General features: G+C 39.8%; 1 protein-coding gene across 1 annotated transcript; it reads left to right on the top strand.

Moving 5' to 3' along the window:
* The first annotated feature begins 1,194 nt into the window (after positions 1-1,194).
* Positions 1,195-7,985, top strand: LOC137280881 (uncharacterized oxidoreductase MexAM1_META1p0182-like). The gene is made up of 9 exons (XM_067812073.1): positions 1,195-1,228; positions 2,037-2,167; positions 2,485-2,580; positions 3,774-3,912; positions 4,240-4,280; positions 4,876-4,945; positions 5,684-5,720; positions 6,305-6,365; positions 6,813-7,985. Exons 1-9 carry the CDS (start codon positions 1,195-1,197, stop codon positions 6,975-6,977), a joined length of 774 nt encoding a protein of 257 aa, XP_067668174.1. The 3' UTR covers positions 6,978-7,985.
* The last annotated feature ends 2,951 nt before the right edge of the window (positions 7,986-10,936 follow it).

Below are 10,936 nucleotides of genomic sequence, written 5' to 3'. Positions count from 1 at the left end.
CAATATTTATGTGTGCAGAGCGGTATCGGGTATTACTGAACAGCTGACGACACATCCCGCCTAATTGTTACCGTGTTTCATCACACGTAACAATAATTAATACACACCACGAAGCTCCCAGTATGCATCATATTCACGTGAGTGGACTAGGCGGGCAAGGGCTATGTTGCATTAGAAAACACTTCATTCAATATGTAGACTATAACCAGATTTTGTAAGTGAGGTCCACTGATACTTAACTGCCTGTGACGTGGGGTGAACTGAAGCACTACACGAATTCACATACTATATGATTGAATTCACTGTTACAAATAACACACAAATATTGTTCAGAATAGACATGAAACAACTGTGAAAACACGTCCGTATATTACATATGTAACAGGGCAACCTTAAGTGTTCCCAAGAGTCCCGGATTCAGGCCGGCACAACAGGAGTCACAAGCTTGTTCCAGTGACGACGATTTTAATCAAAGTTCCAAGACGTCATAAATACAATTACTACAAAGGCATGCCTATATACAAGACCTACCTAGCTACAACCAGTCTAGGTAGGACTGAGAACTGAGGCGTTCTAAGACTCAAGGAGTCGCCGAGACAAGTCTGCTTTGGCCACTGAATACCTGGTATATTTATGCTGCATTTCTTCGGACCCCGGTCACAACCTTCTGACCGCGTGGTTTTGTCCATTCCTATTGTCTCAGGCGTAAACACCTTGTTTGTGTCTATTGAGAGGAGATGTGTCGATACCTTATTGGCTGAACCGAGTCAAAGGTTTAGCACGTGCCAGGTTCAACCCCGAGTGGTGGAGTATATCGGCAACGTTGCGATAGTCTGGGTATCACAAGATGTTTGTGACAGCTACCCGTGACCTTTTGATCTTATCTGCCCTACATGTAGATAACCAGTATAACAGTATCAGTAACATGACCTGATATCTGTGTAGATGCTGGCTGACCGTTGATCTTATGAGCCCTTCAGATAGACCGTATCACCCATGTATTCAGTGGCCAAGGTATCACGCTTCTAGCGTAAACATGACTATGTTACAATATCAGTTAGCTGTGAAAACATGCCAGTATGTGACTAAGCCGGGTGTAGCTGTGGCGATATATATTAGTCTCACTCATAGTCGTGAAATACCTAAAACTGTAATTCGAACAAACGGCCTCTGGATCATTGAATTCCTGTTGCCATGGCATTGAGAGGAAAAGTTGCGCTCATCACAGGTGAGACACACGTAGGGACGAATACTGTTACAAAAGTTGTGTTTGCGTCGGTTGTATGAGGAAGTTTGGCCTGTGAGACAAATACTTGTTGTATGAGGAGATAATGAGCCCATTTTAAATGATATTTAGAAGACATTTATTAACGTTAATCACATTCCTCCCTGTGGTGAACGACATTGATTCATCTGATTTCACATGTATGAGTTTAGGAAATGTGCATACTCCGCCGAAAGCCCACACGCTGATGCATGTGCAGGTTATTCGGTTTGACCTGATACAGTGAATACTAATGCATTGCGTGTCCGTGTCACAGCTGGTTGGGTTTATGATTGTGGTGGGGTGCGCCTTTGTCAGGCAATTGTCAATATGTCCGAACAGCCAAGACAAGATCGTCATTTGACATCTGAGAGTCTAGAAATCGTCAGCAATTTCCTAACAACTAGCTACAGAAGGTGTAATGTTTCCTATTCGGGCTTTTAGGTAGCGAGCTCCCAGATGTTATGAAGTTAATACCTCCCGTCAAATGCATATGTAGAGTAGCTCAGGTCAAGCTGAACAAGCTGTAATGATGATAATCACCTTGAAACCTCTACACACTCAACAATGCACATTATCAGGCAGGATTAAATATATTTCTAACCGCTTACTGTGACCACTAAAACCTGAATTACTAGTTCTTACAAGCTTGGCGTAATTTGGAAACTCCACTCATGCGATCACGCACATGCACATGCACACGCACACGCAACCAAGAGCTGGGAATCGGGAAATGAATGCATGGCGTGGATCAGCACATTCTTCCTTTCAGGTTCCAGTTCGGGAATTGGGGCAGAAATTGCAACAGTTTTTGCGAGAGAAGGGGCCAAACTGTCACTGACTGGTAGGAACGAGAAAAATTTGGAGGACGTGGCCAAGAACTGCAAGACGGAAGCTTCTGAAGTAAATAGAAACCTACTGAGAATTCTTGAGCTGATCAAGGGAATCATGTCCATTTTCGTGCTTGTATTCAATCAATACCAATATACACATGTAGACATGACCCAATCTGTCCCTAGTGACATGAATGACAGCGATTCAAGCCTTTAAGGCGTGCAGTGACCACTTGATGTTTGTAAGAGAACAACTACAAATCGGCACTTTTCGAAAGTCAGAAAGTCCTTAACCTGTTATTGCCTGTTTCGTCTCTGGCATGTAGGGGAAATGTCCATTCATACTGATGGAATGGTTTTCAATAGCGCACTATCGTTCGGTTTTAGGATGTTCTCACAAACGTTGGTGACATCACACAGGATGCTTTCAGGAAGACTTTGGTGGAAGCAACCAGGAAAAAGTTCGGGAAAATAGACATTCTGGTAAGTGCATACAACTACTTTAGAAGGGTTGGGTGCATACCTTCTCTCCCATCAGGAAGAAAACAACTGCAATGGTTCAGGTTTTGGTCTGGAACCAGACACGTTCAGTTGAACTCATTGCTTGAAATTGACGGTGCTGTGTCTTGATAATCGCAACAAAAAACACTCACTACCCACAGAGGTAGGACCACAAATTCCAGTGAGTGATATTGTGAACATCGGTCGATGCAGTAGGGTTTCCATGGGACGCATGCACCAGTCTGACTACTACTTTAACTAGATCAAGTATTCGGGACAAAGTAAGGTTACTGTCCACCACTTCTCAATCATGTTCTTTGTAGATCTGATTTCAAGGATGATTTCATACTATAATATAATGATACATTGCGGAAAAAAGTGATTATGTGAAAAACTTGAAGATTTCTCTTCATTGCCAAATCATAATCGGTTGTGAAAAGAATCGATGTACAGCCATCGGGGATTAGCAATCAGTATTAAGGTTATAGCCGTTCAATGTCAATGTATTGCTCGTGAATTCAGGAAGATTCCATGTTCTATAATATACACAAGAACAGAAGTCAGAAAATAGCCTTTAGGATTTATGTCTAAAGCAAGCATATACATTTTCCATACGTTTTTTTCAATGACAAACCGCTTGTGGAATTTAGTTTGAAAGCAGGAATGTATAGTTCAATGTCAATTCACATGAAGCGTGGAAACAACGTATACCTGAGGAGGAGCTCAGTATTCTTTCATACGCACAAGTCCTGCAGCTTGTAGCTCGTAGATCTTTACAAATGTGGCTTAGTTACAGATCAATCCCACAAAATCAGTGATCATAACACCATAACAAGCGCTAGAAGCATGTCCTTAATCATTTTCCCGTTTGTGGGTAAAATAATGTTAGCTAATACATCCATTAGGTCCAGCACGCCTTGTTTTGGTGTAGCTTGGCTTTCCTTATGACCATGTGCATATGATGGCAATATCAGCACAGACAAGTCCAGATATAAGATCCTGAACCTGATCGTTACAAATGTTGGAACAACTTGATCAAACCATAATTGTATAAGCCATCATTGGTGGATATCATGTCATATTATCATATTATCAATCACACGATCCACTGGAATATATAGTCATCACATTACTGGTTGTCAGCAAGCAACTGAAGTATCTTTGGCCGTGTTTAGGTGAACAACGCTGGGATCACAGCTACAAGTCCACTGCAATCAGCAACTAAAGAGCAGTACGACAGTATCATGGCCATAAACCTGGAGGCGCCTGTGTTTTTGACACAGCTAGTTGCACCGTATTTGATTGAATCTAAAGGTACTTTCTTGTAAGTGAGTGTGAATGGTTTTTGCTATGAGTATGATTTTAGACCTAACATTATTTTAAAACGCAATATTTTCTCAGGATTTAAGACAAAGCAATGTTTAACAGGAAGATATACTGTATAATGCATCCACAAAATGTTTCCACAAAGGATACGATTTCAGTGATCCAAAGATACAAACATATTGCGTGCTTAAAACATTATATTTTAAATCACCTAATATATAAATGAAATGTTAAAATCTAAAATCTAAATTTGCAGTAGGATGTTATGTGTGTCACTCGTTATATGGCTTAACAAATCTGTTTTGTTTGTTTCAGGATGTGTTGTTAATATTTCAACGTGCGGCACGAGTACAATTGTGAGTGTGATGTTCGCAAATACAAGAATGATACATAACCTGTAAAACCAATCCCCTCAAACCGACATCAGGCTACATGCATCACACACAAAAGCGAAAGGTATGGCTAAATGAATGTTGTGTGAGTAAAGAAAGAATAAGTAGTGGCAATTTACGTTTTTTCTCTTTTGTTTTGTTGCTTGAGAGTTTCCAAGGAATACGAGGAAATGGGAACGCTGTACAGCTACACGTCAACTTTGTTGTGTTCCCTTTGACAGGTCACTTGCTTCTTTGTTTGTGTCTACTGTGTGCCCTGTTTTCTATGATCACCCCATACAATCTTCAGGTAAAATAATACCTAGTTGGAGTAGGTGATTCCAGGTGTTCAGCTAATCTGAAAAAGAACCACAGATCCAATCTGGTTTGCTCAGGTTACAAAAATTAATGAATAATACACTTGGGGTCATGACATGCTCATGCCTTGATGGGCCAGAAAACGAACCTCATCCTAAGTCATCGTTTTAGATATCGCTATGACCGTAAATAAATCTGCATCTGTGACTTTCATCTATCATGCAAAAACTCATTCAACTTATCCACCTTTCCTCCCATGCAGACTCCAACAGCGGGTATCTACGTCATGTCGAAGGCGGCCTTGGACACATATACAAGATACCTTGCGCAAGGTAAACGTACAAATCATTTCTGTAATACATATGTCGCCTTACACATGTGAGGTGATAGAGTTTTCTGTGCAGACTTTTATTGAGATCAAGCATTCGGTAAGCGTCGGTTATAGTCCAGCATTCAAATTTTGACTACGAAACACCAGGAGTATTGGATAGTTCAAAAGTTAGAGAAACACTAATAGTGGAACTGGTTTCGACAGTGTATAGAAACTGAAACTTCTCTTGTATGAAAGTAGCTTTAAACCACAGAGCCACTCGGTTCCATCCCCACTGCTCTAGAACAGTCCCTATTTAACTATCAGAGGAATCAGTTGTAAAGACGCTGTCGAAAAATCCCTAAAACCCCAACTGTTCACAATATCTCTCTCGATTTCTGCATTAACTAGGTCAGGAGCTCTTATATGGAATTGCCAAAATACGAAAGATTCCTAATTATCATTTAAAGTACATTTTTAATAATCCCAGTGCATATGTTCAAGAGAAATTTAACCTGAGAAACAAATTCAGCCTGGATAAAAGACCAATTACGATTTGGCACTAACAAATCGTCACAAACATTTCTTAAAACATAAGCTGAAGAGAGTTAGCCTAAATATGAAGCACATGATTTCATTGAGCGGGAACTACAAGTTAAACTTAGTTCAACAATAGCTGCCACAAAAGACAACTCAATGATAAAATATTACAGAGCGGCTCTATCAGCAAGCAAATAAACAGCATAATTTCTTTCTACAGAAATGGTGTCACACGGAGTACGCGTGAATGCAGTCAAGTAAGTACAAAAAGAACGGAAGAGTCATGTTGACTTGTTTCAGTCCGTGCATGTTCGGTTTTGTTTCTTGGTAATTGCCGTACTCAGCCAAAAATTTTCCAGATGTATCGCGGCAGTCAGTGTGTGAGTGAGTTTAGTTTTACGCAGCATTTAGCAATATTCCAGCAATATAACAGGCGCGGGATACCAGAAAGTGTGGGTGCGTACCCATATGGGTGCAGCGGGCAGTAGATAATTGAGTCTGGACCAGAGAACCCATTGATCTACGCAGCTGGAATACAATAACATGCGGCAGTTAATACTATCTACTATGTAGTCTCAAAGGCCTTACAACTTTAGAGCATCGATTACTTCATAACTCCACCCGAGCTGGAAGGTGGAAGTGACAAACAGGAAGTAGGTTTGGAAACAAACCAGTGAATTAGCACACCCTGTGGTCTTACACGATAGTAAACACTACTCCTGTGACTATAACATTCATTATCACAGCTGACTGGTTGTATTCACTGTTAGATTAGTTGTCCTTTGTTATAGTTGAAATTTAAACGATTGTTCTATTCTTGGTGTTGTTGTCACTGTTTCAGCCCCGGTTATATACCGACTCAAATATTGTCTCGCACCTTATCGAAAGAAGATTTTGCCCAGGTAATTATTTTGATGCTGTCATACGTGGAGCGGAAACCGAGAATTAATAACAAGAGCAACTTTGATGTACGATTATCAACCATTAGGAATGCATAAACACCGCTCTTAGCAATGTTCCTGCTACATAGCGGCGGTCTGTAAATAATCGAGTGTGGGTCAGCCAGTTCAGTGATCGACAACCAAATGACCGATCTAGTTGTTTCCATGATAAGCAGGGAATGTTGGGTAACAATTCTATCCCTGATCCTCATCGGTCTAGTAATGAGTGTGAAGCAGGGTGGTTTTCGGAAAGAACCAGCCCAAATAGGTTTTCCTTGATAAGAAAATAAATAAATCAATAAACGTCAGTTTGATGTACAGTTGTCACGCACTGAGAGCCAGGTACCGTTCAGGTATAACCAGTCCAAATAGGGTTTCTTTAATCGTCACTCACTTACGCTGTTGCAGTTGGATCGTGCCCTAAGCAATTCAACGCCAATTGGTCGAACGGGTACCGCCGAAGAAATTGGTCACATTGTTGCCTTTTTGGCCTCCGAGAAAGCAGCCTTCGTCACTGGAGAATGTTTCAAGGTCGATGGAGGGTTCTCAATGACCACTCCAGTCCTCACATGAAGCGAGTTGAAGGCGTCCAGATGTGTCCATCAATTGCAGACTGTGAAACGTGCAAGTGTACCTAATAGGCTAGACAAATACCAACAAAATTTGTTAGATACGTTCTGTCTATAATGAACAACTTATCAGTTGACAAATTCTGAAACACTCCCTAAATATTAGTAATAGTCATACAGTATCACTTAAGAAAACCAATATATTCTTCCAGTTATGCTTAGAGCGGTGTCGGATATTACCGAACAAAATTCCATTCCAGTATTGTTTTCTCAAGTTGCCAAAAGTATGTTTTAAAAGATTGGGGAGAGAAAACTGACAAGAAGACAAGCAATTGGCATCACACCCATAATCGTCGATGAAATGGCCAACAAGTTTTGGTCAAAATCGGGATACCCAATTCCAAATATAGCACAATATCTATTTAAGTGCATTACGCGGTTCCAAACCATAATGCAAGGCTTTGGTAGTCATATATGGACTTACCGTTCAGTCAAAACTAACCCTTTATTGTCTACACTGTCGTCTTTTACAGAACAAGCGCTATTGACCTCACTAATTTTCGCTTCTCTACTTTATGCCTATGGCCGTTAGTGTCGTTTATTTATTGACGCTAAAACAAACTTTATTAATTAATCCATCTTGTTTATAATCCGTGAAGGCAAACACAAAACACGATCGTTATACGTGTCTCTACTCTCTGATGTTAGAAAGAAATCTTTAATCAGGTAGTTTAATCAGTACTGACGGGATTTGTGTATTTGTCCATAACTGGTCACCGTAAGTTCCCGCAATTCCCCACGAAGTGGCTTTACTTTGCTGAGGTGGCTATAACCAGTGTTCCATAGGGACCAAGAACATCTCTCTGTTGTACGCACATATGATATAGTTGTTACCTAGGATATAACTGCGCAGCGTCACATTTGATAAGTACTTTTTATAGTGTTATGTGTGTGACTCATGCTCATATGGGTAAATGGCGTAAATAAACCGGCATAAATTATATATTTCAAATGATGCGTACATGGCAGTATTTGAATGGTAGATACGTGACTTGTTTCACCTGCATTGTTACGGGAGACGGTTATCAGCATTAGTGAGTGAGTGAGTGAGTTTAGTTTTACGTCGCACTTAGCAATATTCCAGCTATATGGCGACGGTCTGTAAATAATCGAGTCTGGACCAGACAATCCAGTGATCAACAACATGAGCATCGATCTGCGCAATTGGGAACCAATGACATGTGTCAACCAAGTCAGCGAGTCTGACCACCCGATCCCGTTAGTCGCCTCTTACGACAAGCTGAGTCGCCTTTTATGGCAAGCATGGGTTGCTGAAGGCCTATTCTACCCCGGGACCTTCACGGGGCGCATGTTAAGAGGTTCTTTGTGTGCATTAATTGTTGTTACGTGTGATAAAACACGGTAGGAATTGTGCGGGATGTGGCGACAGTTCTTCGGTAATGCCCGACACCGTTCTACACACATATGTATTGATGCACATTATAATACATATTGGTGCAGGTCGTGTTGGTTATTTGTTTGATTATCCAGGGGTAGCAACGGGAGGGATGCTTGGATGCCAAGCTACAGTCACTGCATCCCTTAATCCAGCCAACGTTGATCATTAGCATTTTTCAATAGTCACTACTGATGTAAAGATTGGTGTTTCATATACATATAAAGGCATTGACACGGACAACATGATGGTATGCACAAACGGGATTAACCAAAACACAAGTCCTTTTGGTGGAATAAAACTGTTGTCATGAAGCAAGAGAAAATATACTGATAAGAATAGTTAGCCATAGTAATGAGCACGTACTGTCTCACGGTATTTTTCGCCTTAAAGTAAAACTGATGAATTCAGGATAATGATTACATCAGGGCTGCTATCGGTCCAAGGTTTATTCAGATGCAGAGTGAGTTAATCAACATTTCAATTCAAATCAATATATGAAGATATGAGAACAATCATATAATATTCATCTTCATAACTATCAAGCTTAGCAGAACATCAATCACAGCAAAAATAAGCTGGTTTCCGGAACACTGAAACCAAGAAGAAACGTCATGGAAACCAACATTTCCAGTTGGTTTCCAGGGAGTTTCCTATTGTTTCATTGTGGTTTCCATGCAACTGAAACTGCACCATTTCAGGTTGGTTTCCAGTTCGTTTCATTACCCACTCCTCCAAGCGGGATCCAGGTGGTTTCCATGTACGAGTTTATTGTAGGTTTCAACCTGGTTTCCATGTACGAGTTTATTGTAGGTTTCAACCTGGTTTCCATGAATGAGTTTATTGTAGGTTTCAACCTGGTTTCCATGTATGAGTTTACTGTAGGTTTCAACCCGGTTTCCGTGTTGTAGTTTCCAACCTAGTTTAATACCTAGTTTCCATGAACTGAAACTTGCTCGTGTCGGCCCTTTACCGGGTCCTCCGGAAAAGATGTTGTTTCATGTCTCACATGTAGCAAATCTGGTATTTTATACAATTGCATCATAGTAAAAGGCTCCAGGATGGCAAATAACAGAATAAAACACAAATTCATTAAAAGTTTATTGATATTCAACTATTTGTTTGTAAACAAATAATATTCGGAATTTTCAAGTTAATAAATGAAACAAAAGCAAGGGAATAATTAGCAGTGAGTACAGAATATTTTTCTTGAACACATCAATGTAGATCAGCCCATATCACTTGGCTTCCTAGTTTGAAAAATGTTCGCTCTTTCCCCAAGAGAGGAAGAACTGTGTGCTTCTTCTCCTCCGGCCAATCAATCGTTTCACAGCCTTCCTGCTTTCCAGCTTCTGAAATTTGAAAAACAAACTATCAGAACAAACAATGATTCGTCAACGATATCTATGGCTAGAGAAAAGAAAACTGTCAAACATTGCTTGTGGTGAAATACACTGAACCCCATGTCCAATAAGGGAAGAGCCCAAAAAGTATAAACTGAGCATTTGACATCAAAAGTTTCAATCCCAGAACAGCCTATTGATATATAATAGAGTGCAGAGACATGAAAAATTTCTCATTTGAGAGCCAAAATTTATTTTCTGAATGTTACTTTCAATACACATTATGTGTATAGAACTACGATTTATCCGTTATTGTGAAAAGACATGTTTTCTTAACCAATAATATGCAGTCATTCAGGCAGACAAGCTATGAATATGGGGTCACAAGCATACACTGCAGCATAATATGTGCTATTTAGCAGGCTAAAGGTTAAAACTTTTTAAGCTGTATTTTTCAAAGGATAAATTGCACTTTTTCAACAGTGTTCATTTTGAAATTCCTTGAATGTACATAGAAAGAATCCAAATTAACTTGATATTTTAAAGGATTCCTTTAAATTTTTAATCTGTGCAAAATGTAAAATGACTAGAATACGTTTACTTACTCTGAACTTTTTGCCGTTCTTTGCGTACAAGCCGTGGGCCTCTGCTTTCCCCACACCTTCTTAAGTGATCCATCTTGTTCATCCGAACCCATCAAAAAGCTTCTGAAAAGAGACATGTGCATGATGCATAACTATAGGTGAAACATGTTTCCAGGTGGAGGTTACAAGAATAGTGACTGTGCCATTCATTTTTACTGATTCCTAGGATTTACATTATTTGGTTATGTTGTATGTACATTATGTACTGGACGGCTTAGGTTATACATACCTTTTGTATGTCAAAATGAGTTGGTCCTGGCTGCCTTCTTCAGTTTTTCCAACACTGCCCTCCTTTATGCTGGAAACGTAGAAATGCATCGATTAAAAAACAGGAACTTGTCATATTGCACTCTTGATAACAATAAAGTGTCGAATAAAAAGAATAAATATCAATTTGCAAAGTGTAGATTATGCTAGATGAAAAGAATCCAGGTCAACAAATTCATATACTATTTTGGGTTGGCAATCCATCATTGTATACCCACATATTCTTTATATCAAAAACTCTTCGCAACCTTTT

The sequence above is a fragment of the Haliotis asinina genome, chromosome 4 (genome assembly GCF_037392515.1).
Source record: "Haliotis asinina isolate JCU_RB_2024 chromosome 4, JCU_Hal_asi_v2, whole genome shotgun sequence".
Classification (NCBI taxonomy): Eukaryota; Metazoa; Mollusca; class Gastropoda; order Lepetellida; family Haliotidae; genus Haliotis; species Haliotis asinina.
The sequence above is the reverse complement of the archived record's forward strand: the minus strand, read 5'-3'. Positions and strand labels throughout refer to the sequence as shown.